Source organism: Perca flavescens, chromosome 2, assembly GCF_004354835.1.
Source record: "Perca flavescens isolate YP-PL-M2 chromosome 2, PFLA_1.0, whole genome shotgun sequence".
Lineage (NCBI taxonomy): Eukaryota > Metazoa > Chordata > Actinopteri > Perciformes > Percidae > Perca > Perca flavescens.
In genome coordinates this window covers 16,882,396-16,909,859 of record NC_041332.1, presented here as the reverse complement: position 1 = coordinate 16,909,859, position 27,464 = coordinate 16,882,396, and the positions used below count along the sequence as shown (strand labels likewise).

The following is a 27,464-nucleotide window of genomic DNA, read 5'->3' as shown; positions in this document are numbered from 1 at the left end:
GGTTTTCTTCTCGCATGTTCTGTGTAGTTTATGTTGTTTACAAAGTGTCGCCCCCTATCTGCGGTACTGCAAACAGCGCTTTCTATTTTGGGATATTTTCAAATCGGCTACACCATTCTAGTCATTATTGATGATGATGATGATGATGATGATTATGATGATAATGATGATGATGGCGACGATGACATTGATCTGTCAAATTAGCATTATTTGTTCTTCTGGCCAAGCATGCAGTCTGAACAGTTCACTGTGTAAAAATACTGTGTGAGTAAGCAGAATAACTGTCAGACAGTGACATTTTTAATAAAAGTTCAATCATTTAGCTGAGGATCAATGTTAAATGTCCAAACAAACAAGCATATCCAAACTGACTTACACATCTATTTAGGCCTAATTTTAACACACAGATGTGTTTGTTGCCTCAACACTTGGGGGAGCTCTTTTACAACATTCCAAACTCAAGTTCTACCAAGAACTAGTACAGAAAGTGGATGGATGGATGGATGGATGGATGGATGGATGGATGGATGGATGCTGCACTGTACCTGTCTGTGTTGTGACTGTGTGGCCATTATATATCACATAGCATACACAATATGTTAGACTCTACACAATGATTATTTGAGGAAAAATACCTGTTGACACACGTTTAAAATGTTTATTCATGTTTTTTTGCATCAAAAATCATATGAAAAGTTTGTCAAAGAAAACAACCCTATAATTGATGTCACAGGATCAGTATTCACAGTATACAAAAACAGAGTCTGGCGTGATAATCCCTCTGAACAAATCACTTTCACTAAACATGAAACATTGCATGTTTAACTCTGATAAATTAAACACATGGTCCAGTTTAAGGTCTTTGATATTTAAGGCGTTACATATGTCGGCAAATATGACTGGGATTGTCTTATGAATTCAATCCAATATAAAACTTTGAGAAAATAAATATCCTGCATGATTATCAAGTGATTTACATTTACCTGACAGACAGCTACTGTTGTATGTACTGTGCATTAAAAGCCTCACATTAAATACAAATGCATTGTTGTGTACTAAGCTAAACATTGCAAATCTATTAAACAAATACAACAAACCTGAGAATCTGACTAAGTTTTTTAACTGAGTAAAAACATTCCTTGGCACATATTTCAAGTCATTTTGCAGCTGTAAATGTATCATTGCTAAAATTGATTCAAACTCAGAAAATTTACTAACATGAAGCCCATTCTATAAAAATGTGTCTTTTCAGTAATAATCATCATTGCAAATACATTTCCGTTCCAAAAAAAATAACATTTTTTTTTATCACACACAGTCCAAATGAAGCAAACTGTAAGAAAATTGATAACCCTCCAAAGATGCAATTACATATTGTAGCCTCCATATACATTACACCTCAGCTTTGTACAAAATTGAGATAATCTATGGCTGGGATTGTCAGTACCAAGACATCTAAACATCCCTTATCCCATAACAAGAAAAGCAGTGCAATTGTCGAACATGCTCTAGCTTCCATGAGTCACATTATCTATGCTGTAGTTGTGCATAGCCTTGCACAAACAGCACACATACGAGAATCTTTCCTCTGCTGTTTGCTGTACAAGACGTGAGAGGTCAAGCTGACGTCAGTGTGCAGCTGAGGGTTCAGCAAGTATTCCCGACAGACTCTCCTCTGCCAGCTGGGACAGGTATTTCTGTGGACGAGTAGAAGAACAGAAAAAGCAAAGATTTACAATCCGAAATGACTAATCTGACTGCACAGAGGTTTTTTCTGCTAACACATGGTAAAGTGTTTTCTCAACAACCGAGACCTCTTTAGCGATGATTTGTGGCAGCTTCACTGAGATAAAATGTTTCTTTTTCAAGAAAGGTCAGGACAAGAAAGCAGCATCTTGATAAATGTCAGCATTGCAGTCAAACAACCAGCTGGCCAATCCTTTCCACCACCAGCATTTTGGATTTTACTGAACGTTTTACTGAACTATAATTTTTTTTAGAGCTATTTAAACATTTTATGAAAATGGTTTTGAGTTGAGTGATCATAAGTGTCAGTGACGAGAGCTGTAGTCCTTATTTGTCCACATCCATTTTGAAAGAAGTTTCCACAAATACAATAATGAAGTGACACATTATAATCTGGAAAATCTAAATATTAGGTATATAAATAAAAAATTAGCAATTACCAGCTTCAGTTCAGTTGAGCTTGACTCAAATATTTGAGAACTGGAGCCTCGCTCACTCTCTCTTCACTTTTCTTTTCTTCTTTTTTTGTACAGCAGTTAAAGACTGGTTAAAAGCTGTGGCTGATGCTGTGTTGGATTTTAAACTGAATTGATCATAATGCAAACAATCATTTAAAAAATATATTCACTTCTCTGTGTTAAAGTTAAACTACATAGATAAGTGAGTAGAGTTAAACAGAAATCTATGGTAAAAAGAAAAGGACAAAAAATGATCTAAAACTATTAAACACCAGAACACACACACAAAGAGAGCTTTGACAGACAGCACAACTGTTTCAAACAGTTTCTTTCCTCTTGGAATGTAATCCATCAAACGTTTAAATCTCTGCTCCTCCGGCTTGCCTCAGCTGTGCTGCCGGGGACAAGAGAAATACAAGATGGCTCGGTGCTGAGTGGCCAATAATCAGAAACCTAATACAGTTGCAATTTTACATGCAATGTGTATGCTCGTTCATGTGTGTGTGTGTGTGTGTGTGTGTGTGTGTGTGTGTGTGTGCTAGTTTGTGTACCCACATCAGACAGCATTTGTGCCTTTTATTTTAGATTTTTGATTAATCTGTTGATTATTTTTTTCAAATAACTGTTTGAAAAAGACCGTAGTCTCTAAAATCTCAGTAAGAAAATCTTTTATATTGCTTTGCTTTGTCCAACAAATAGTACAAAGCACAAAGACGTTTCATTTAAAGTCATATAAGTCATATATACAATTTGAGAAACTGGATCCACCAAATTTGGCATTTAAACAGTTACTCAATTATTATAATTAATATGATTAGTTTATTAATAGGCTATATTCACTGTCTTTTGCAGTCTTGTTTAGAAAGCACCATATTGAATTGAACATTTAAAGTAAAATTCATCCCCAAAATTAGACAAGAAGAAAAGAAGAAAGGCAACAAAATTAATATAAAATGCATGTGCTGCATGTATGTGAAGTGATAACTTACCAACCCAGCAAGAGGTGGTGAAATCTTGTGAATTTTGCAACCAGACCACACTAACTGTGGACCACACCAGCAGTGCTCTCATTACAGTGGAGCATACGGGCATACAGATTCAAATGTTTAATATATATATTACGTTTGCTAGTATAAAAGGTGTGACAGCAAATGCACATGCAGACATGTTGTATACGTACATACAGTACTACATGTACATTAACTGTCAGATACACAGATCTACCTCAGCAACGGTTAGCATGCTCATATAATTCACTAAAGAATGAATAAAATGTTGAATTGTATAATTCCCGATTATCATTTTATTCCTTCTCGTCATCATCACCAACTTCACCTGAAGGACCAGTGTGTCTCTGTGCAGTGTGTACCTGTAGGTTCCTGTAGTGTACGGTGCTGCGGCAGTGAGTGGTCTTTGCAGTCTCCTCACTATTATAGAACAGTCCGCAGAGTTTACAGTAGAAGCCGGTCCTCGGCACAACAAACTCAACACCTGTTAGACAGCAAACACAACTATTAGAATTAAATTCGCATAAATCAACACCTGAGAGATGTGGGTCTTCACAAAGCATATTTAAAGTGATAGTATTTGAGGTAAGTTGCTGCACATTGTCAAATTTTGACAGTAAAAATATCATGTTTCTATTATTTATTGTACTGTATCCTCATTTGTTTTGTCACTCTCTTTATTCAAAACAACACAAAGAAACTAAAGCATGCCTCTGTCAACGGCAGGCTAAATAATTAACTTCATGATTGATTCTCGTCAACATCATTTTTTTTGAATGAATGAAAAAAAGGGACAACATATATTGTTACATATATATACCAAAATGAAAACTCTTTTAATTTACTTGCAAGTGTTTTATGTCACTCAGATATGAAATACAAATTAAAGGTAACTATATTCAGAGAGGAACTTCACATTGACAGCAAGATGTATTGTATCTGCAAAACAAATAACTTATACAAGCTTAAACCAAGGGACTGGATGTTAGTAAACTGCACATGAAAAGTATTCATAAAAACACTACAATTTTATTTTCTCCAATGTTGAATGAATTAAAGGGAAAGTGATACTATTCTGTGACTTAATGGTTTCTGCTGATAAGATGAAAACCCTCTTACAAAACATATTTCCTATATTAGTATGCATGTTATTTTAATCCCTTAAAAAGGTGAGTACCAAGATACTTTTCAACAACTCATATCTGACTGTGACAATTAAAAAAATGGTACCCAAAATGGCAACAACAATAACCACATGACTCATCAGTGTTAAATTTGTGTTAGCCATGCTATCAATGGACACACACACACACACACACACACACACACACACACACACACACACACACACACACACACACACACACACACACACACACACACACACACACACACACCCTCGGGGCATCATACTATAACAGAAATAGACACAGTCTTGTTGTCCTATTGTTGTTAAGTGCACCAGTCTCCATGCAGCAGGCCCAGTACTGGCCATGTGCTTGGCTGTGTCATTCTAGCCCTAATTATAACATAAATACTCATCTCTCAGGGGTGCATTTCACAACCTGCTCACAGAAATAGGTCAGCAAAGTGACCACGCAATTCCAGTCAATTAGAGTGCTAATGCAACAGGCTGTCGGTACACTTAATGAGGTACATGATAAGACTTTATCTTTAGGACTAGAACCACAAGCTGAAGACTCAATGAACTTGTCTCTGCGACAATGATTAAATATAGACCAGTTCAAGGACCCTTGGACTGGGTTTAATTCAGTCAGAGAAATCTGATCCGTTTTTTTCATTATTTCTACCATTAAATCTTTTTTACATATCCTGATATTTGCGGACAGAATAAATAAAATCATTGAGGGTCTCAAATATAGTGGGTATTGTTCTCATTTTCAGTGTATTATAAAACATTAAAATTAGAATCAGTGTGACAATGGAACTTGTTACACTTACCCAAAGGGATGCTGTGTTCACTGACAGCTTTGTCTTGCTCACGAGACGGCGAGGGGGCCTCAATCTCTGTAAAAGACATTTAAATGATGCACAAAATATTACAAATGATGCTCTTTGGGGGCATGTTACGTATTGACTTTTTACTCAAAAATATATAAAGATGTTTGACACAAGTTTAGGACATTACATGACAGAGTTGCATGAAATATCTGAAACAAGAACAAAAACTTTTAGAAAGTACACATGTTCCACCAAAACATGTTCCTTTCCGAGGCTATTTTGCAGCGGCAACGTGGCTTTGTCGGGCGCTTAGCACCTCCCAACATGATTGTGATTGGTTTAAAGAAATGCCAATAAACCAGAGCATGTTTTTCTCCCATCCCGGAATGCTATGTGGACTGTGTGTGGTAAAAGCGAGACTACATGTGAATCTACTCTTAACATTTGACTACTCTTTTGAAAAGTACCTTTTTTAAGCATATCAGCATCCTTGTGTTGAACCCCATTACTGATTGTTTCTGTGACCTGTCCTACTTCCAGGGTTTGGCTGTCCTCTGATACACACATGTGATTTTCCATTGGCTCCTTTGGGGGCCCACTTTTGGTTACTTTATCCTTTAAACATGTCTCCTCCAGTGCAGCCTTGAACTCCTCACTGGGGAAGTCACTAAGGTTAGTGATTGGGAGCTCAGCAATCTCTGGACTGAGTGTCTGGTCTTCAGGACTGGTTGCAGTTAAAACATTCCCTGGTTTCTCATCTACAGATGTTTCTGCCGGGCCTCCAGCATCCTTTTCCTGGTTAGACGTCTCGTTGGACGTCTCCTGCACCTCCAAGGACGAGGAGGAGGTAGGTGGTAATATATGCTCCTCGGCTGCTTTTTCCTCTGCAGACTCTTTGGGGCAGGATACATACTCTTCCAGCCCTGGAAGATCCGGCTCAATTATGGAATCATCTTCTCCTCCCACTTCATCTACAGTGACAAGTTCCTCCATGTTCTTAGGATACCAACACTCTTCATCAGTGTCATCTCCACTTCCCCACTCCTTCACCTTAGAAAAGTGATCAAGAAAAAGAGCTATTAATATTCTACTCCAACTGCAGTAGTAGCAACCTGTAGCTTTAAAGAGGGTGTACACAAGTTTACAGTTAACCGGTGGGGTCAAATAGGGGCGTGAAGGAGTTTGAAGAGCTTGATCAAAATGTTTACTTACAGTGTCTCTTTCTGTACTACATTCAGTAGCTTCTTTTGGCGTATTGCTTTGTTGAGGTGAAACAGATTTTTCTTTTGACTGGCGATCCTGGAAAAAGGAATGACTTAGCAGCTAGAAGGCTGTGCCATGCAAAGGAAGTATACAACAACAAATAATATATATTTACAAAAGTAACTCACGGTATTTTCAGTAGCATTTTCTTTCTCATGTTTTTCCACAGTGGTGTGCCTCCTGCTTATCTTTTTGTTCCTGCCCCTGCCTGGTGAACCCTGCCTCTTGTCTTCTAGTGTTCTGCGAAGTGGCTCCTCAGTTATCTCAAACTCTGAGTGCCTCGATCTACTGTGGTAGTCACCACCATCCCTCCTCTTTGGCTTTGCGTCATGCCTTTGGTATGGAGGTCTGGGCGGCTTGTCTGACTTGTACATTTGTTCCTTCATGTAGAAATCGTCCTCCATATTCCTGTAAGAGTTGAAGGACATGCCTTGAGGGCTGCCTCGTGGGTGCCAGTCTCTGTTGCCCCTCATTCCTTCACCACCTCCTCCTCCTCGCTCATCTGCAGATCTCGAGCTGATATGATCCAAGGGTTTCTGGTAAGCCTTCCGACAGTCAGCTGCCCTTCCATTGGGCCGATCGTCATCCACGCTGCCCCCATTCCTCCATGGGTCATCCCTCTCCCTTTCATCCTCACCCCTGCGTAAGTGTGATGACCTATCCCAAGAGCCCCGGCGGGGGCCCAAGCCATTGCTGCCTCTCTCCGGACCCCTGCATGGTGCCCCCTGGGGGCTGTGGGCTGAGCTGCATGATGTAAAACTGGGGCTGTGGGAATGAGGACTCAGAGAGCGGCTGATAGGGCTGCGGGAGCGTGCTCTCTCTGGCATGTAGCTGGAGGGAGATGATGGGTAGATTACATGGAGAAATCCTCTAAAGCTGCACTTTGTGTTGTTATTTATGATATCAGAAATATCACACTCTCAACTTCAATAATGAAAATTAATTAATGAAACAAATGAAAAGTTTCCTTACTATTCAACTTCTGGCATCTCATCCCTTTCTCTCTGAGAGGTGAGATCCTGGATGATCGATTGAACATCTTTACCTGGTTTCTATACAGAAAATACATTTGTGTTCAGTAATTGGCTAAAGCAACCTATAACCTGCTGTTTACTTTTTTCTTCAGTGTTACCTTGAGTTGCAGCTCCTTGTACCTCTTAGACATTCGTATGAGTAGTTTCTGATTGTTAACCATTGCTGGAGTAAGTTGGTAGTATTGAACCATGGCCTGAGCTGCTTCAACATACGCCATCTCCAGAAATGCCTTGTAGGACAAGAGAAAATTGCCGTAAACAATAATCCCCTTCTGACTTCTGTTATATGGTTTGTCCTGCAGGACATCTGCACAAACATGTTTCACATCTCCGATGTCAGACTGGATGCAAGCAAATCTTTAAAAAAATCATTATCACAATGTATCACATGTCATTGCCATAATAAATCATCGGAACAGTCGTGCCTGTAACTGATACCACGATTTTATTATGAATGCTTTAAATTTGATAGGGGTGATATTAATGGTGTAGTTCAGTTATGATATCTGAAACCTCGGAACCTGAGTGAGCTGTCATGTACTGGTAGTTAAACAACCAGTAAGTTGTGTCAAAGTAAATGATATCACATAACAGCTGCAGCAGGAAAAAAGCTTATGATAATCAGAAAAATGCACATAAATAACTAAGCCCTCATTCTCAATGTAGCCAAGATAACATAAAATAAATACACAATATCATTTAAAACACAATTTACAAATGTTGCACATATATAAATATTCAATGCAAAGACTATAGAAATCATTAATAACAATTATGAGCAATCAACATACAGTATATACTAATAAATACAATCGCAAGGTAATCCAGATAAAATTAGCATTTAAATGATTAAAAGCAATTACATCCAAAATTATGAGTATTTAAAACCAGTGCTCTAAACTGCCCATATGTTGAAAGATAACTTAATTTAAATGATTGTTGTAGCATGTTCCAGGTGGTTGGTGCATTATAGAGGAATGCCGATTTCCCTAGTTCTGATTGAACCCTCATGACCAAAAGTTAGATTTTTTGAAAAGGCCCTGAGTTCTACTCTAACAGAGCAGAAATATAAGGAGGGAGCTTACCGTTAATGGCCTTAAAAATGAACAGACACCAATGGTTTTCACATCTTTCTGCTAAAGAAGATAGACCCACTTTAGCTTAGAGTACACAGTTATGGGTGTTGTCGCTCGCTCCAGTGATAAATCTAAGAGTGGAGTGATAAATTGTGTCAAGGCGTATGAGATTAGATGGAGCAGCACTTCTATAAATAACGTCACCATAATAAAGCACTGAAAGAAAAACTGCTTCAACAATTCTTTTTCTGCTTGATAAAGGGAAGCAGGATTTCTTTCTGTAAAGGAATCCTACTTTCTGTTTCAAGTTAATGATTAGATTATCAATATGGTAAAGAAAAGAAAACTTCTCATCAAACCAGATGCCAAGATATTTGTACTTGGACACACACTCTATTTTTGATCCACTCGCAGTGTGTATAAACAAGCTATATAGTCAATATTCCTGGCCTTAGTAAACAAAATACATTTTGTATTTAAAAGCAAGGGATGGTCAACCGTATCAAATGCTTTTGAAAGGTCTACAAAAGGGAGGTACAGTGGTTCTTTTCATCAAGGGCAGATATAATATTACCTGCGACTAATATAACAGCTAAGATGGTACTATGATTGGCTCTAAATCCTGAATGGTGAGGACTCAAAACTGCAGAACTACTGAGGAAAACCTTAAGTTGATTATTTACCAGAGATTCCAGGAGCTTAGCAAGGCATGGTAATTTTGAAAGTGGTCTGTAATTGTCCATATCATTTTGCCTCCTCCTTTGTGCAGTGGAGTTATGTGTGCCAATTTCCAGATACTGGGAAATTTGCCAGTTGAAATAGAAAGGTTGAATATATGAGTTAATTGCTCAGCAATAAGTGGAGCAGCCAGTTTAAGAAAGAAAGGATACTATTTATCCTCGCCAATTAAACCCCTGGGATTATAGCTTGCAAGGCATCAAATACAACACCAGAAGACATAGGATAGAATGAAAGCTTGGAGATCTGATGCATGTTATGTGCACAAAATATTTACAGGATCAACACCTTTTCTGTCATTGGGACATGTATATGAATAACAAATAATCAATCAACAATAAGGTTCTTGTACCTGATGGGTAGAGCGCATGAGGATGTAGTTGGTGACTTTGCCAAAGGGTAGTCCCAGGTTGATGACATCATTCTCTGTGCAGCTGCCTTCAGGGAGGTTGCAGATGTGAATGACTCGCCCTGCTGTGGCCTTTCTGGGTGAAAATGGCTGCAAATAATCAAAACAATTACAACCATGAATATTATTTAAATATCACACAGATCATTAGCAAAACAATTATTGAACATCTGACAATAACATTTCTTGAATTGAGTCAACAACCCTAATAGCGTTATATCAATATTTAAACATTCAAACTTGCACCAAACCAGAATCAAAGTAACTTCATACTGCTTAAAATTACATTAAAGTTGCCCTGTCATACAAAACCGTTTTTACTTGCATTTTTTGAAATATGTTAGGTCCATATGTGTTTGTGTTATGTTGTGAATGTGAAAATGAACTGCTACCTCCTTTGTCAGCTCTAGCCCCTGAAAAGAAATACGCAGAGAAATCAGGCCAATTACAAAAGCTGGTCAGTCTGACATCATATTGCCTGAGCTCATTACTATTCATTAGCTCGCCCAGATGGGCTGGGTAAAGGATTCTGACAGCCAAGCTCTCATTGGCTAGCTGTTAGCCAATCAGATTCAAACAGCTTAGCTTGTTGAATATTAATGAGAACTTGCAGAAATTGAGCTGACTCTTCCTGTAGGCTTTCTATACCACGCTAGAATGGCTTGAAACAAGGTAACCAAGGCATTTTATCCACAAGAAATGCTACAGAGTCCATGGTAGAACTTCAGACATTACCACAAAGTAATGAAATACGTGTGGCAGGGCATCTTTACAACTGTCTGAGGCACCTTATTTTTGGCGTTGTCAGGCAAAAAATCCATAATAATCTTTCATCATATTGTAAATGAAGTGGTCTGAGAGAGAACTAGACTTCTGCATCTCCTCAGCGCTCTGTTTTGAGGCTTAAGTAACTCTAGCCTGTGACAGTAGGATTTGGTCAATCCCAGGTCATTTCAGAAAGATGACGCTCTGTTTTGTGCACACATTGCCTGTGCGACAGAGAGAGAAGAGGTCTCACTCTAATTCAAACTATGGCGTTTTTTTGCATTCTACCCCCTGCAGCTTTAACACCATGAACTGGGCCAGTCATCTGGTTTTGTTCAGTTGTTAACTTCAGTGCGCAAACCTGCCAACCCTATGATAAGAACCTCTAAGATCCTGCATGCACTGAACCCATCTGTCGTAGGTCAAGGAGTCTATTTGCAATGTGTAAGCCAACGCCTCCAACCACTTCCTTTTCTATTTCTACATAGATAAATATACATAGCTAGGCTAGCAGTTCCCCCTTGCTTCCAGTAATTGTAGGCATAACTTTCAATTAGATATGCACAGATGAAACGGAAACTAAAATGATATCTCCTCATCTAACTGTGGGCTCGACAGCAAAAAAAAACATTCTTCCAAAAGTCTCTGTCTTGATGTGTAGCACATCAAAGTCAATCATACTGTAGGAAACTAGTCCATCTAACGTCAATGTAACACTATCACAGAGGATGTCATGTCACTTTCCCTCCTTGATACAACCCACCTCATTCCATCTATTAATAGCTCCTTGGCAGTAGTGCAACAGTGATAATCAAAGTTTACTTGTTTGGATTTAGAGACTTGTCAGCTGACTGGCCCCAGACATTTCACACATTTGACATAAATCCCTCTGGGCTGCCAACTATATCGACCTGCATTGCTGCCGGGTTCGGGCCTAGCTGTTATTTCTCAATATTTCCCCGAGTTTGAATTAGGTCGGGTTTGCGCAAATTTCACAGTGTTTCTTTTTTCATGCAGACCTTATCTGTGTAATGTCATGGTCATTTGATTGTCTCATTGATTTTTCGCTGCTGTTCAAAAATCATGTCACTGATAGCAGTTGCCTAGAACAGTCCCGAGACCCCTGACTCTCATCGATAAGGAGAAATGTTATACAATCTTTATTTGGCATATATATGGTATATAACAGTTTTTTGGCTGTGCTGAACATTCGAGAAGGCGCATATCAGAGATAAGGTCGCAAATGTCTGTTACCGCACTGAAAAGACGTTAGTTGACTTTAGCTGTGTTTTTAAACGGGCTCGGACGCGAAACTGCTGCCGTAGTTCGGCTCTGGTTGGGCTTGCACAGAAATATATGATGGTTCATGTAGGGTCAGGTCAGATTTGTTTGGGCCCGATCATAGCTCTAGTGGGCTGCAGAGAGACAGTACAGAGATGGTGAAACTACTTTAATCTGTTTTGGTTTTAGGTATTGTATTATCACTATTTCTGACAATCTATTGCTTAATTATTATTTACTTTTATAGATTTATTTATAAGGCATATAATATTAAAAGTTTTTAGTCTTCCTTTGTTTCTCTTTCAGATTTCTTATTATTCATCCAACCTTTTTCCCAGCTCAAATATTTTGCAGCCCATCTGTCCCAACTTCTTGCCGAAGTATTTATCTTCACATCTGTCTTTACCTGCATCTTTCCTTCTTAGACTCACAACCACGTTTTTTCAACCTCTATCTCTGTCCAAAGCAGACATGCTAAGAAGGCAACACAGATGATCTAAAGAACTAGCTCCACCATAGAAAGGACTATGGCTGCCTGGTTCAGAGGCATGTGTAGAAGAAGTCCAGATTCCATCATGCATCATATGCACACTTTTAGTTGTTGTTTAACCTTTCCCAACAATGTACGTACTACATTTAGAATACAAAGACAACTACCACTGACTGATTGAATCTGTCTTTCTTTATTCATCATCAAACTAGCCGGTAGACTTACTGTTTGACACTTCATGCTCCTCTGACATTATAGTATAGCAGAAAGCGGTTGTAAATTCAGCTTGTCATATCTTGGAGTCTCATTTCTGCAAACATTGTGCTGTAACTGCAAGTTTTCCAGTGCCCCTCCTCCTCCTTCCTGCATCTCTGGCTGACAGACCTGACAGACAGTTCCATGTGTGGGACATAATGGGGTCCTATTTCCACCTTGGACCAGCAGCAAGGGTCTCTGTTTGTACAGGGAATTTGTTCAGGGAAAATCCAACACCAACATATACTTTATACTGGGTCCAATAGATGGGAAGTGTAGAATGTTTAAAGGGGAGGAGGAAACTTTTACAATCTCAAAGTCACTTTACTATGCATGTCGAAACATAATCCGATGCAAGTGTGGGAGTATTCAAAACAAATATGAAGCACTGATCACAAAATCCATAAATAATGTGATTGTATCTCACAAAATCCTGATATTAGTAGTTAATAAACTGAGGACACATTTAGTAGTACTTTTGGCTAGTGACACAATTTTTTAAATGGGATACTCTATTCGCAAATTGTGAAAAGGTCATATTACTATTCATACAACCCTGATCAAATGATCTGGATGAGCCAGATCACTGAATTTTTATGACAACTTAATGGTTTCTGGCCAGCAGGCTGACATAAACAGCTTCAGATGATAAGAGTGATAATGTTATTCATCAGCTCCGAGCCACCACCAGAACACATATAAAGGTCAGTGCAGGTTGGGCTCAATAAACAGATCCAGGAATAGGCTGTTTATGTTCTTGGACTATTTGAGAGAACAAGAGTCTTGCTCACTGCACTCACTAATGTATGACTTGTAAAATGCTGTCTGTGTCTGAAAGCTCAGACAGTTTGTCCACAGCACTGATATCACTGTCAAGGTTGGCTCAGGCTTTGAACGGTAGCTGTTTCTGTTAACCGCAAACCAGAGGCGCAGAGTTATGCCATGTCATTGCCTACTCACAAGGAGGCACTACAGTACACACACTTTGGCGGTTGAGACTTTCAATGCATGGAACAACAAAAACAAAACTTTTGAAAACAATGATTTTTCAGTTGACACAAGTCCTTCAATCTCGGTTTTAGGCTATACCTATATCAAAATATCATTTTAATTGGGGATTAAGTATGATTGAAACCTTGTGTATCAACATTTCTCTATAATATAGGCTTTATCACACTAAATTACATTTTACTTTTCAGTTGTTCAGCATAAAGAAAACACAAAATACAGCATTTTGTTCCTTCAATGTATTTATCTATAAATGTACAGATGAGACTATTTGTACCCTACACTACAGTCATCAGAGGTAATGGCTTTACCTGCCACAGTGTGTTCAGCCATATGTTCTGTTGCTGAAGCACTCTCAACACTATGACCAACTGAACAAGGGCCAAATGGTGTAAAGGACAACCATTTCACACATGGCTTTCCTTTTTTCACTGACAGCGTGCTGAATGACATTAGCTGGAATCTCTCCTAAGGACATGTCTGTTTATTTGTACAAAGTAGGTTCCATGTTGAAGGACCCAGGGAGATGGTCAGTCTGGTTTCACAGTTTCTCCCCACGTTCCTTCACATGGCACAGGCACGCCGATCCCTCAGATCGCTTTACGAGTCACTCACCAGTCTGAAACGTTACACCGTTGCCTGGGGGTGTGACCCGGGGTGTGACCTGGGGGTCTTAAGGTCTGTGCTCCTGACAGCAGTTAGCTGTAATCCTGTGTTTATCTCTGTTTGAGTTATCTTATCATATGAAGCTACTGTGCTACTTCAAACTGGGCAGCTGGAAACGGTAAACGACTGCTGTGTATGTGCAAGAATGCATGTGGTATGCTTGTATGTTATGCACATGTGTGTGAGCTTCTCTGTACAGGTTGTAATAATTGTTGTTTATTTTGATCACAAAATCAATTTAATTGAATGTAAATGTACAATATGTGTTTACTTTTTAATTTTCATAGACAAACATACACAAATGAAACTTAATAAACCGAAAATAAGTTTACAAATTATCATTGCATGTGATTGTGCGTGTGCATTCCTGTAAGGGCTCTCTGTTCAACAAAGGGCTCTAAAACCAGTAAAACCCCACCTGTTCTGCTTCGACAGGTGTGTGTTTATAGCAACCAACATTAGCTCATGAAACACAGCCTATAAATATTTTCCCAATGATACAATAAAAGCCATTGTCAATAACCAACCAATGAAGCATTTGACTTTCACATCACTGAGTTCAGGCTCCTGTTATATTTGGTTCCACTGGCAATAAAAGAAAAGAAACTGGCTAAGATAAAACAGCAGAGTCACGCATGTTTGTTGAAACGGAAGAAGTGGTTTTACAGTAGAGGGGATGTAATGAAAACAACATGGCCTCCAAATCCGGAACAGCCCCCATCAACCATGTAATTGAATGTAATCTTTATTCTTAGATCTTATACACATTTCTTTACGAGGCCCAAATTATCCGTTGTATTTTAATCATACTCTTTACTAGATATTTCCTTTTTACCATATACTACTAGCTTCTTGTTTTTCTTAAGTTATCTGTATAAATGCATGTAATATTTATTTATATTCTCTTTAAAGGTACAATATGTAACATTTCTGCTTTAAAATGTCTAAAAACGACCATACCTATGTTATATATTTTTATGAGTTGTGTTCTTACACTATCCCAAATGTTTACACCAAATGTCAAACCCAGAGAAATCTGTTATTTTATTTTCAGACACGGCACGTTTCCTTTAGTCGCCCGTCAGTGGCGTCATATAACCTCTCACCCTCCAGTTACTCTAACTTCCGTCAGAACACTGGCACCAAGATGATACGTTCAGGAGTAAATGATAAGTAAATCATACAATGTCACAGAAAAAAAATACTTGTAACCGTAATACTGCTTTTTTTTGCCATACAGCATCATTTTGTGATTAATTACATCCCACTTTTAGAGACCTTCTCTATTTTATAAGTTCAATATTGATACCAGCTTAACGTTACTACAATGTGCTAACGTTGATGCTAATGCTTTGTGGGTAACATTATGAAGTTACAACATTGTTCAACACGCTAATAAAATTATTTTTAGTATGACTGTTTTGACCACAGCTAACAGGACTGAGCTAACCCACGAATAACTTCACTAGTAACGTTAACGTTAGCTGTATAGATAGACGATTAATCTAATGCTTATTTAGCCAGCTAGCACACCCCGGTCTGTCTGCCTCACTCCCCCGGCGCAGAGAGACTCAGTCGGGATGACAGCTGACAACAGCCCCGGGACATATAGCTAGCTAGTTACCGTTAGCCCCCAGTCAGCTATCAGCCAGCTACTTTCATTACAGCATGTTATTACAATAACATGAATAAACGTTACTAAACGTAACGTGAATAAACTTGAATGGGTAAACTCGTCCATGAACAGATGCATTCTAACCATTGACATATGATTCTAACCGGCAGCGAAGGTGTTTAACACTAAAAACTCCCATAATTCCACGCAACTTCACAACGTCATCAAAAGTCCAGTTTTACCGTCCATTGTTTTGGTTTAGAGACCCCTAGCGGCAGAAAGTTACATATTGTACGTTTAAGTGCAATCCTTTTGTGCATTTTACATTTCTGAAAAAATCCCCAAACGTTAAAAGATACCAGATACATCAGGCTGAAATACAAGTAAAAATGTTTATAAATTGATTCATTAACCTATATTGTTTTCATTCAATATTATATTAATTATTACTTCATAGTAAATATTATTAGTCATACAACAGCCTATGTTTTGTATAGTGATTAGTATAAATGTGATATACAGTGGCTTCATTAAAGAGCCAATGTATTTTTTGGACATAACGATTTCTTTAAGGGTTGGTAGGGTATGTTCGAAGTTAAGAAAACTGCAGCTAAAATACATGAAGTACAGGGTGTATGGTACAGTATGTATCTGTGTGCAGGTATGTGCTCCTGCATTGTGAGCATGTTAATGCCTGCTGACTGTTGAAAGCTGCGCACAGGGCACCAAAGATGGCTTTCCACAGGTTCACTGGGGCTAATCACCTCACTCATCATCTGAACTGTGCTTTTCAAGAGACCTGCCTTCGTGATGGATGCCTATTAACAGCTGCTGTTTTTCAAACCCAATGCTAACACTTTTGGACAGGCAAACTGACTGTGGGGCAGCAAGGAGTAAAAAATAAGCCCTAAGAAATAATCTTATTTAACTGCAGCCAAAGACATAGTGATAAGATTAACATAGACCATTTATTACCTATTAGTAACCCTATACATTCCTACAGTGTATTATAGTTGCATCCTCCACTGTAATCAAAGTCTTAAATTTGAGTATGTTTACAGATTCTGTCACCTGGCAATGAAATAAAAAATCATAGAAAATAATATAGTACTTGTTAAATAAACTTCTGTTCTGTCTATAGTACAATGTGGATAAAAAATCTGAACTACTGCTCATTTTCACCAGGCAAGCGTCATTACAGCAGCAGCCCTTCAGCAGCCTATTCAAATCCTCTATCAACGTCCACAAGGCGGTTACATGTATAAGTAGAGTACGATTTTTAAGTGCAATTAAACAGTTAGCTCCACGGTACGTGTGTGTGATGTAGTTGGAGCATGAGCCTGTGCAGAGCTTGTGTGGACAGCTGCTTTGGTTAACATGAAACTCTTTTTGTTCTGAAAAGGCAGACAATTTAAGACATTGCTGAGTTGTGTCTGGCTTTAACACATTTGCAGTACGACGCACTTCAAAATGTCAAATGTGTTTCCCCCTGCCTAAAGTGGAACTGATGAATCAGTAATGCAATTAGCAATAACAAAAACATGATAATGAGGCATAAAACACAAAAGTATGAATAATGCAAGAACATTTTTATCTTATCTGATCTTATCTTATCTTATCTTCCTCAATACGGAAGCTATTTTATCATATGTATATCCCCATTTTACCTCATCAATTGGATCCAGGGGCTGGATAATCATCAAGTGGTAAAATAAGGATACATAAAAAATCTTAACACATATTGTCTAGCCAACATTTAATGACACAGTTTGCCAGACTATCCAGTTGAGTGGAAAAGATGACACAGTTTGCCAGACTATCCAGTTGAGTGGAAAAGAGTTGTCAAGCTCAGACAAAGCCTGCTGGGCCCCAGCAGCTGTCATCAAGAGGATCTGGGTCCATTCATTCAGCACCTTATGCACTTTTTCATACTGCTGAGCTACAAATTGTTTATAGATACATTGGAAGAAATGCAGTATGTAGGAGAAATGCAGTATTTTAGGTAAATATAGATAAAATATAATAACATACAACAATATCATCAGTCTGCACCTTGATCAGACAGAGCGCATTTTAGCTGCATGGGGCGGCTTTTTCTTATTGTTTTCAATGAGAGTGAAGTGTTGCTCGCTGCTTTTGCGGAGCGCCTCAAGTGTTTCCGCTCTATGCGCCTCGTGTTTTTGCAGGACAGCCCTGAACGTATCGAGTTGAAAAAACACTTCAACTCAGAGCGGAAAAGCGCCCGATGTCATTTAACTGTACAGCAAAATAACGGTTGCCTGAGGACAGGTTATTGGGTGGTTGCCAAGCAAGAATAACAAAAAGATGAATCTGGCATCGCTCTGTCTGATCGGGGCCTGACTCTGCACCAAACAACACCAATAGTGCCCTCCGAGTCTGTTATTGCAGTCATTGATAGGAGTCAAATGAATGAATTATAAATCACTTTGAACATTTTCCTGAAACAAGATATAATCAATCTACAGCCGTATTCATGTTCAAAGATGACAGCTGTTTCTTTTCATTAGTATTCTTTAGGGCCTGTCACAAAATTTGAGTTATATGCCAAGGGCAAGCTCTAATAATCCTGAGGAAAAAAAAAAACATTTGTTTGTCTGACCTTTGACTCTGGCTGGTGTGCGGCAAATCCTGTGTCTGACGGGGTATAAGTCTTCATAGCTGCAGCTGGCAAGTATGATGTATTGGCTCCTGAGGATACATCTGTGGAAACAATTTAAAATTTGGATTTGCCGTATTCAGTCGACCAAGTGTGGAATGAAGTTATATTTGTTAAATCAAAAGCTCAATGTTATCATTCAACCTTCATTATTATTTTTTTCCCTCACGTATTAGTTTATTTGTTGTATAATTATTAGGAAATTTGATAACAGTTGGTTGGAATAAAATGACTCAAAACATGCATCAGTTCTAAGAACTGACATCTGGGATATATGATACTGGTGCTACTAGTAACATTTTACTGTGATGTCAATATACTGTCAGGTGGTTTGTTTTTCCAGCTGTGGGTTGGTGTTTAAAACGGACAGTCTGAAAACACCTTTTAAATGGAACTTTGAGGGTACCTCTAAAATATACATACACATATTAATTCAAGATTTAATTTAAATTCTAAAGACAAGATTTTTTAAAACTTACAATTAGTTGAATGTGCTGTAATTATAATGATATGGCTATAAATCTCAACAATGGCCCATAGTGCTGGCTACAACAGTTCAAAAGAAGACACAATTTTTCCTTCTTATTTACCGCTATTGTTCACCGACCTTTCCAAACACTGAATACTTAACTGAAAGAATAATAATAATCATAGGTTACGTATTCATTGGTAACCATGTTTTTTCTGATTGAAGAGCAGTCTCTCCAAGGCTGACTCTTTCCGGCTGTCCGCAGCCACCCACGGGTGGTTTGTCTTAAAGTAATTATACATAAGGGATATAGAAAGGAATATAGATATAGGGTGAACAGATACTAGTGATGCGATAGAAAACAGGTCCTCAATTTGATTCTGTGTAGAAAACCACTACACGTGTCATTAGCTTGGTGGGTTTGCTGTTATAATATGTGCACCAAAAGTAGTAAGTGCAAATTAAGGGTTGGCTAAGTGTTGTGGTGCACCATATTTTGCATATTCTAACAGCATACATCAATGTATTAAAATACACTCTGTCAAGTTATAAAAACATGCTGCCTCATTCCCTCACGTAACTCTAAAAATACTCCCTGACCTCCATCTATCACTCTGTTTCACATATTCCAGCGCTCCGAAAAACATCAGTAGAACATCAGGAGCAAATAGACGCACTTGTGGTAACAAATGGGTTATCCTACCTTGACTTGCAGCTGAGTAGACCATGGAGTTTGTCCCTCCGGGGTTTAGACCTCCATCAGAAGACCTACTGACAGGGTAGTGAACAGCTCCAGCTGATACCACTGCGGAGCTGCAACAATCAGAGAAGGCTGATTTTAGCTGCCTCTCCCCTGCCTTGCTCACTCATATCTTGTGACAGAGCTCATATTCATAGAAACATTAAGACAGCTGTATATAGAGGAAGGAAAAGCTAAATAAAATGCTTCCAACACTCAAGAGAGATATTTACTCCAAAACGATCAAATAGTGCTAAAGCTTAAACAAAAACACATTTAAACATAGCTGGTAAGCGGGTTGGGGAAATGGCCAACCCGTGGTCAAGGATAATTAGAAAAGCAAACAAATCAACAAAAATCGGAATAAACCATGTGAAGCCACTAGCTTTGTGAACATCTTAAATTGCCACTCAGTAGTAAAACGTTTAACTCTGTCCAAAGAATTTTAGTTCACCTTTCATTTGTGTACAAGGTTCGGTTCTGCAGGTGTAGTTTTCCCTTCACGTGCTGGTCCCAGTCCTAAAAACACCCCCCCACACACACACACACACACACACACACACACACACACACACACACAGCATGGTAGGTCTTGCATAAGCTCATGTCTGAGAGCAGCCACTAAGATGTTGTCTCTTCGCATAATAAAGAGACAACATTTTGGATTAGTAAATTAGTGGCTGCACCTCAAATCAAAACAATCAAAACACATTTAGGGGTTTGAAAATCTTATGAGCATCACATGACCTTGTTTTATTGGAAGGCAAACTACATGGGGATTGTATTGCCAGCTTGCTCAATTCTCCATTTCCTATTTTTAATTGAGGTGTGAGCTGAAAAATAGCCTTGCAGGTGAATCATTCTGTTTAGTTTCAGGTGGTCTACAGCTACCGTTGTTTACAAAACAAGCATTTACATTTTGACTGATCAGTTTACTCACCTTGAGGTTGTAGACCTTCTTGTCACAGATGCTACACTGGTGTGGCAGTTGATTGGGTGTGACGGCATGGTAATCATTGACTTGATAAGGCTGAAGTGTCCTGGTACCTGAGGATAGGGTTTCCTCACTTCCATGCAGGGGCTGGTAGCCCCCAAACCCCTGTGTGCCACTGGAAGCAAAAGAGGAAACCCCGCTACTGGGATTAAACTTGGGATCAGGGGTTGGCTCCTCTGGGTTATACAGTTCCGTTCTGGGCCGAATTTGCTGCCCAGCTGCTGTCCACACATTGGCAGTGTTAGAAACCATATCCACTTTTCCAGTGTGGCTCAAGTTAGCAGGGCCTTTCCATTGCTCCTTATGCCCAGTGGAGTTATAAACATGCATGTTCTGCTCATTGACACTAAACCCAGATTGTTGCCCCAGCATATCATGCCTATAGAAATCTCTCTGAAAACCAACATTGTTCATGTTTTTTGCCTGAGTGTTAATCACTGAGTACTGTCCATCACCAGCAGTGGCGGATGCTGCAGATGTCCCCCCAACTAAGTTGTATTGAACACGCCTGTCAGTATCACAAGGGTATGTTGATCCTGAGGTTTTACCATACTCCGCACCCTGTTGGCCCACTGTGCCCCCTCCACCAGGATGGTTCAGTCTCACATTTCCTGGGTTTTGATTGAATCCACCACCCACCAAGGCCCCCAAGGCTGAATTGGAGGAGGAAAAACCTAGCACCCCAGTGGGGAAGGCACCCTGAGGGTTCCCAACCATAGTTGAAGTCCGTAGCTGATTGAACAGAGGTTGGGACATGGCGACATTGGAAAGAACCTGATTGAGAACAGTGGCAGCAGTGGCTGTATTGCCCCCTTGAGCCAGTTTCAGGCGATGGAGGGTAAGCTGGGCCTGGAGCTGAGCGAGCTGGAGGCTGGCTGGGGTCAGGAGGAGCTGCTGGTTCTGCTGCTGAGGTCCCACCTGCACACCGCCTGGCAGCTGGCCCCCTATCTGGAGGCTCTTCTTATCGGCACTGTCCACAGGCACCGCACTGAGGCTATGGGGAAAAAAAGATAAAAATCACATACTTTAAAAAACCTCAAAGAACAAATCCACTCTCCATAATGTTACACAATAATACTTCATATTTGTTTTGTAACTCAGCAATTCATGTTTAAGGCATTTGTTTTTCAAGATAACTACTGGTTGAATATAGAAATATAGGTGGTTGAATTGTGGCAGAAGAGAAAGTGTCTATTAGACATTTTAAACAGATTAAATACACTTAATACACAGAGAATTAATGGGGGGTGATTGGGACTGGTATTCCATTTTTAATTACAAGGTGAGGAAACTGGCATGGAAGAGCAATGGATGGTCATAATAGTATGTCATAGTATCTCAAATGTTACCTGCAGCACGTTTTACAGTTTTTTCCAACTGCTTACACACAAAATCTTTTCATGTCACACGATCTTTGAAACCGCTCACTCAAAGTGCAAAACTACACAGCAAATCTCTAAAACCATAAGTTATTTCTCAGCCTTTCACTCAGATTTCAATTGCTTAAAACACTTTTTTCAAAACATTACACACAATTCTCTACCTAAAACACAAAAATCTAACAGGAAGTGACGTGAAGTTTCCTTTTCCAAACACAACCAATCAAAATGCTACACTTATTTACCAGGGCACACACACACACACACACACACTCCTCACATGTGCAAACACATTATGCTTAACTGAACACTAACCAATCACTGCTTTAGTATAAGACTGTACATAGGTCAAAGGTCAGATTACCTGTTTTGAACAATGGATGCCAAAAATAGAGAGCAAGAGGAGGAGGAGGGAGAGACAGGGGACGACAATGAAGAGGAGGTGGAGGAGGAGGAGGAGGAGGAGGAGGAGGAGGAGGAGGAGGAGGGAAGAAGAGAAAGAAGGAGAGCCACCTCTGATGAGATCAGGGCCACACTTACAGTTTTTACCAATTGCTAAAACACAATTTTGCAAACTAGGCTGGTTTTATGTAACACAATTCACAAAACCTCACACCCAAACTTCAAAATACCTCATATATCCTGCAAAATGAAGCACTGCAACCAAAACTACATATAGCATTATCAAAATCAAACTTTTGCACCAAATGGCACACACTTCATTCATATTATCAGAATTTTGTATAACCAACTACACACTGTTAGGCATAATGAAAAGCATTCTCATATTTAGTATGCTTTGCCATAATACTAAAATAGTTCAAATTGTAGAAAATTCTTCAGATTGATAGATACACATGCTGTTGAAACATTATTTTTTTAATTTTTCACCAAACAAGTCAGTGCAACATATGCACAGCAGATATATTTATATTGGACTGAACAAAAATATGCTCACAAAAAACAGTAAACTGAAAAAGAAAATTGCAGAAAAAAAAAAAATATATATATATAAAAAAAAGAGGCAACAAAAATAAAACTATGGTAACAATTAATTGTAAAAAGTGTCATTTTGAATTGCAAAATGTGTGTAAAGTAGAAAATGTGTTTAGACTTTTGAGAAGAGGTTTTGCTCTCTGTGTGTCATTTTAAATAATTGTGCTATGCATGTCATTTTAGTGTGTTAGCAATTGGAAAAAAACTGTATTCATCATGTGATCAACCACAGATTGACCATGTGAGAAGCCCATCTTGAGTAGCTTTACAGTGGCATCCATACTTCAAACCTTCAGAAATGAGAACAGGCATGCAACTATCTAATGACTATTTCAGCATTATATATCAATCAGACTTTGTTTTGCACAAAGTGCATACAATTACCCTCCCCCTCCTAATGTTAGATTTCATTAATCTTAGAACTACAGAAAGAAATATCACTGGCGAAGAGACATTACTCCATAGCTACATCACTGCTTTCCTATTCTTGTTGATGGTAGCTTTTAGAAAGTTTCAGCTCCCCATATTCACACAATTGTGTGCCTCACAGCTAGTATCTGCTGACAAGGCAAATCTCTAGGTGACTAAGCAGCAGATGGACCAGCAGTTGGGCACAGCCATCAGCTGGCTGTCAGTACTGCTGGGTTTAGGATAAAGCAAAGGAAATAATCAGTGCCAAGAGGTATTGCACAGCTGGACGCTGTTCTCTAACATAACAAATGTGCTTGTTTAGGGTAAGCAAATGTATTTTCCGTTGGTTGTATGGCTGACAAAAGCAGCTAGGAAAGACGGTTATGTCAGCTAAGCAGAACAAATATATATTTGCTTAGAATATCTTATATTTTATAATTTCATAGTTTCCTTTATTTGAACAGCACTGTATTGTGTGAACTACTAGTGACAGTGAGAACAAGGCAACTCGGTTATACATCCAAGCAGCGGGACCTGGGACAACAATGGTCTAGGTATATTAAACTGGGAATAAAGTGAATGTGGAGGGCTTGATGTAGCAACAGTTGTCCTAGGATTTTCATGTCTGTCTTCTATGGTTCACAAATATGATTGTTGAGTTTACCAACAAGTAAAATGGACATTCTTCACCGCTCAGGGCCACCGTGTGCCTTGCTTGTGCCCAGGACAAGATGATATGAGGAAAGATGCAAGGCCCCCTCCCAGCAGATTATTTGAAGGTTTGAGGGCCCTCTTTGATTTAGCAGGGTTTTTCCTGCATAGAGGAGTTTTTGGCAACCCCCCCAAAGAGGTTTTAGCCAGCCACCAAAGGAAAATCATACCAAAATGATAAGAATTAAAAATAAAAAAGCTAAATCCTCTCTTAATGTGTTTAAGAGCAATTTACCAAACAACCGTATAACAAGCAGAACATAAACTTGAATAGGAGAGGTAAACTCAGTTTTATCTCCAGAGTCAGGCTGTACCGGACTCTCCCGTGATTTATTTAAATATTAATATCTTTTTTTTTTCTCCATTTTGTTAATTGGGGTTTTATTTACTCAAGCATAATATACATTTGTTGTAGCTGGTTACACACAACGTTGTGAACTTTTATAACAAGACCAATTCTAGAAGCTCTGCCATCTTTTGTAGTTCAAACATAATTTCAATTAATTCTAAACAACATACGGAAAATTATGGATTTCACCTTCCACAGAGAGGTGGTTTAACATAATTTCAATTTCGTGGATAAAGAGAGAGTAGTTGAAGTAAAACAAGGACAGCTGTATAGGGCATGGTTCAAATATCAAGAGGTTAGCTGCCTAAGTGCCTATTTTCCTGCTATACTGTTCTGTACACCACCATCATACAACACAAACTGCTAATAGAACCACTTAGAGCTATATCACCCACTGGTGCAGTTACCCTGTTTGACTGGCCTGTCCTTTTCTGATGAATGCTCTCACATGCTGTCTAAACTTAGTTACTCAACTATTCATCACATCATCTATGTTAAGCACCTGACACTGCCCTATCTAGACACTGCTCCTACCAACCCTGCTAAAAGGTGACAAGCCAATCAGATTAGACGTGTCGAAATCCCAAATTGTTCTAAAGAAGGATTTGTCAGCCATGAACTTTTGTACACAGAGAAACTGATGCACTGAATAATGGTTATTTGTGGTCATGTTTCCACAGCTTCTTGTTAAAAGGTTGTACTCTGCATGCGGATAGGTGGATTATAAAACAGGTTTTTAATTGTCTTTCTTAAATATAAAAAGTTCAAAAGACAATTTTAAATACAGTATGAATTTATGCAACTGAATCTTGCAGGGGATTATCACCTCCGGGCCTATCTTCCTACTGGCTTATGTAGTTGTGATGTGGTCTTGTGATTACATTGCCACATCATAAACTCATCATATCACAACCATAATTCATGCTCTAAGCTATACTGAGCTATAAACTATCCTGCTGTAGACATATGTTTCTGAAATTACACCACAAATCCAAAATGAAAACTCAAGGAAACAATGTAAGTTTTGTGACTTAAAAACCTTGCTGTAACTGACATAAAATAATGACATAATATTAAAATATTGTATTTATGCATATATTTTTAAGGTTGTGCAATTTCAGTTCATTTATATCACTCAACTTTACAATGAGGTGTAATGGCTGGCAAATAATGGCAGAAAGTAATTCTAAAACCTTCATAGAACCAAACAATCCAAAATCAATTTAGAGACAACTGATAACAGATTCTATGTCCACAGTTCTACATCACAATGACTTAATGACATCAATATAACTTTGCTTTCGGCATACTTGTTGCAGGGAAGGGGTAGGACCATATGAGTGTATACTTCTTCCTATCGTTGTTAATATTGTTTTATCTTATGTTAATGGGGAATTCCAGTTGATTTCAACACGTAGCTCTGTTGTTTGTAAATTTGGAGTGCTGTCAGTAGCGAGAAAAACGAAAACAATCGGTGTTGCCTACACCGTGTTATCCTCCTGCTACAGTTTGTACCCGGGAGGCTGAAACAGGGCAAGTTTTAAACGTGTTTTTAGCCTCTTAACATGTTTGAGATGTCATTACAAGTGCCTACCCATGTGAAGTGATTCCTTCCGAGTGAACACAATGAATCTGACTGCAGTAGATGTGAAAGAAATGCATGCAATGTATCTCTTTTCATTGTTGTAGTTTGTAGACGGTCCCTAAATCTTGCCATCTCAACACCAGAACTAAACAGAGCTGAATTAGCAAATCTTTTATGCATTTCTTTCACATCTACTGCAGTCAGATTCATTGTGTTCACTCGGAAGGAATCACTTCATATGGGTAGGCACTTGTAAAGACATCTCAAACATGTTAAGAGGCTAAAAGCACATTTAAAACTTGCCCGGTTTCAGCCTCCTGGGTAGAAACTGTAGCAGGAGGATAACACGGTGTAGGCAACACCGATTGTTTTCGTTTTTCTCGCTACTGACAGCACTCCAAATTTACAAACAACAGAGCAATGTCTTGAAATTGACCAATATTCTCCTTTATTTTATGTTATTTACGGTTATGTTCATGAGAATTTGTATATTGAGGGTTTGCTATATGTTCACTGTTCATTCTATTTGTTATTTTTGTTTGTTTTGTTACAGGTTCGAAATAAAGTCATACTCATACATTACACACTGTTTACTTGTTACTTGTTGCATATTTTATATTTCTATCTATCTATCTATCTATCTATCTATCTATCTATCTATCTATCTATCTATCTATCTATCTGTTATGGCTTACTACCACAATATTTATGCGGTCAACTGACAGAGAGTGCATGTCAGGCTGCTGACCACTTAAGTTCCAAGAATTGGCAGAAGTCTGACACACTCAACCTCAAATAACAAATAATTTTGGATTTCGCTGGACTAAATACTAAAAAATAAAAATACTTAAGGGCAACAGTGGATATTAAACCCTTTTTTTTAACAATTGTGTTACTTTCACTTACTGTTGCCCCACCAATTTCACACATGGTAATGGTAGATTTATGAAAACTTAATTTAGGGCAACTTCAGTCACTAAAAGTTTTACTGATATAAAAGCTGATTGCTTAAAAATAAATTAAAATGCTATTTCAAGTACTGATGTTTGTGTTTTAGAACAAACATCTAATAGATGCCAAAATGATGTGCATTAAGTTTAAGGATCACATGGGTGTTTTAGCATGGGTTTTTTGTATTTGCAATAAATACAATAATGAAAACATAAAACAGACCTATATTAAAACCACATACCACAGTCTGAGGAGTTACACATGTAATTATGGTAATTGACTCACTTCGTACAATTGACAGTTCCAAGTTCCACTGCCAATTGTACCCTCTTAAGTGAGCTAGCATGCTGATGGAGAGATATACTTACACCATTCCAGCTTATGACTCAAAGCTATAAATACTGGAGTTGCCCTCTGCCATCCTGACAAA

At 38.6% G+C, this 27,464-nt stretch overlaps 1 protein-coding gene across 3 annotated transcripts in view; it reads right to left on the bottom strand.

Annotated features, from left to right (window-relative positions):
• Positions 1–638: 638 nt before the first annotated feature.
• Positions 639–27,464, bottom strand: part of rbm20 (RNA binding motif protein 20) — a 53,881-nt gene continuing 27,055 nt past the window's right edge. For all 3 annotated transcript variants that reach the window (XM_028591828.1, XM_028591834.1, XM_028591844.1), the window contains 13 exons: positions 20,599–21,646; positions 20,113–20,177; positions 19,623–19,732; positions 18,394–18,494; positions 9,637–9,783; positions 7,569–7,700; positions 7,409–7,488; positions 6,565–7,267; positions 6,386–6,472; positions 5,641–6,223; positions 5,174–5,239; positions 3,574–3,695; positions 639–1,697 (listed from right to left, as the gene is read on the bottom strand). In XM_028591828.1, the coding sequence (XP_028447629.1) occupies positions 1,629–1,697; positions 3,574–3,695; positions 5,174–5,239; positions 5,641–6,223; positions 6,386–6,472; positions 6,565–7,267; positions 7,409–7,488; positions 7,569–7,700; positions 9,637–9,783; positions 18,394–18,494; positions 19,623–19,732; positions 20,113–20,177; positions 20,599–21,646 (3,313 nt within the window). In that variant the 3' untranslated portion in view covers positions 639–1,628. The remainder of the gene's footprint in view (positions 1,698–3,573; positions 3,696–5,173; positions 5,240–5,640; positions 6,224–6,385; positions 6,473–6,564; positions 7,268–7,408; positions 7,489–7,568; positions 7,701–9,636; positions 9,784–18,393; positions 18,495–19,622; positions 19,733–20,112; positions 20,178–20,598; positions 21,647–27,464) is intronic.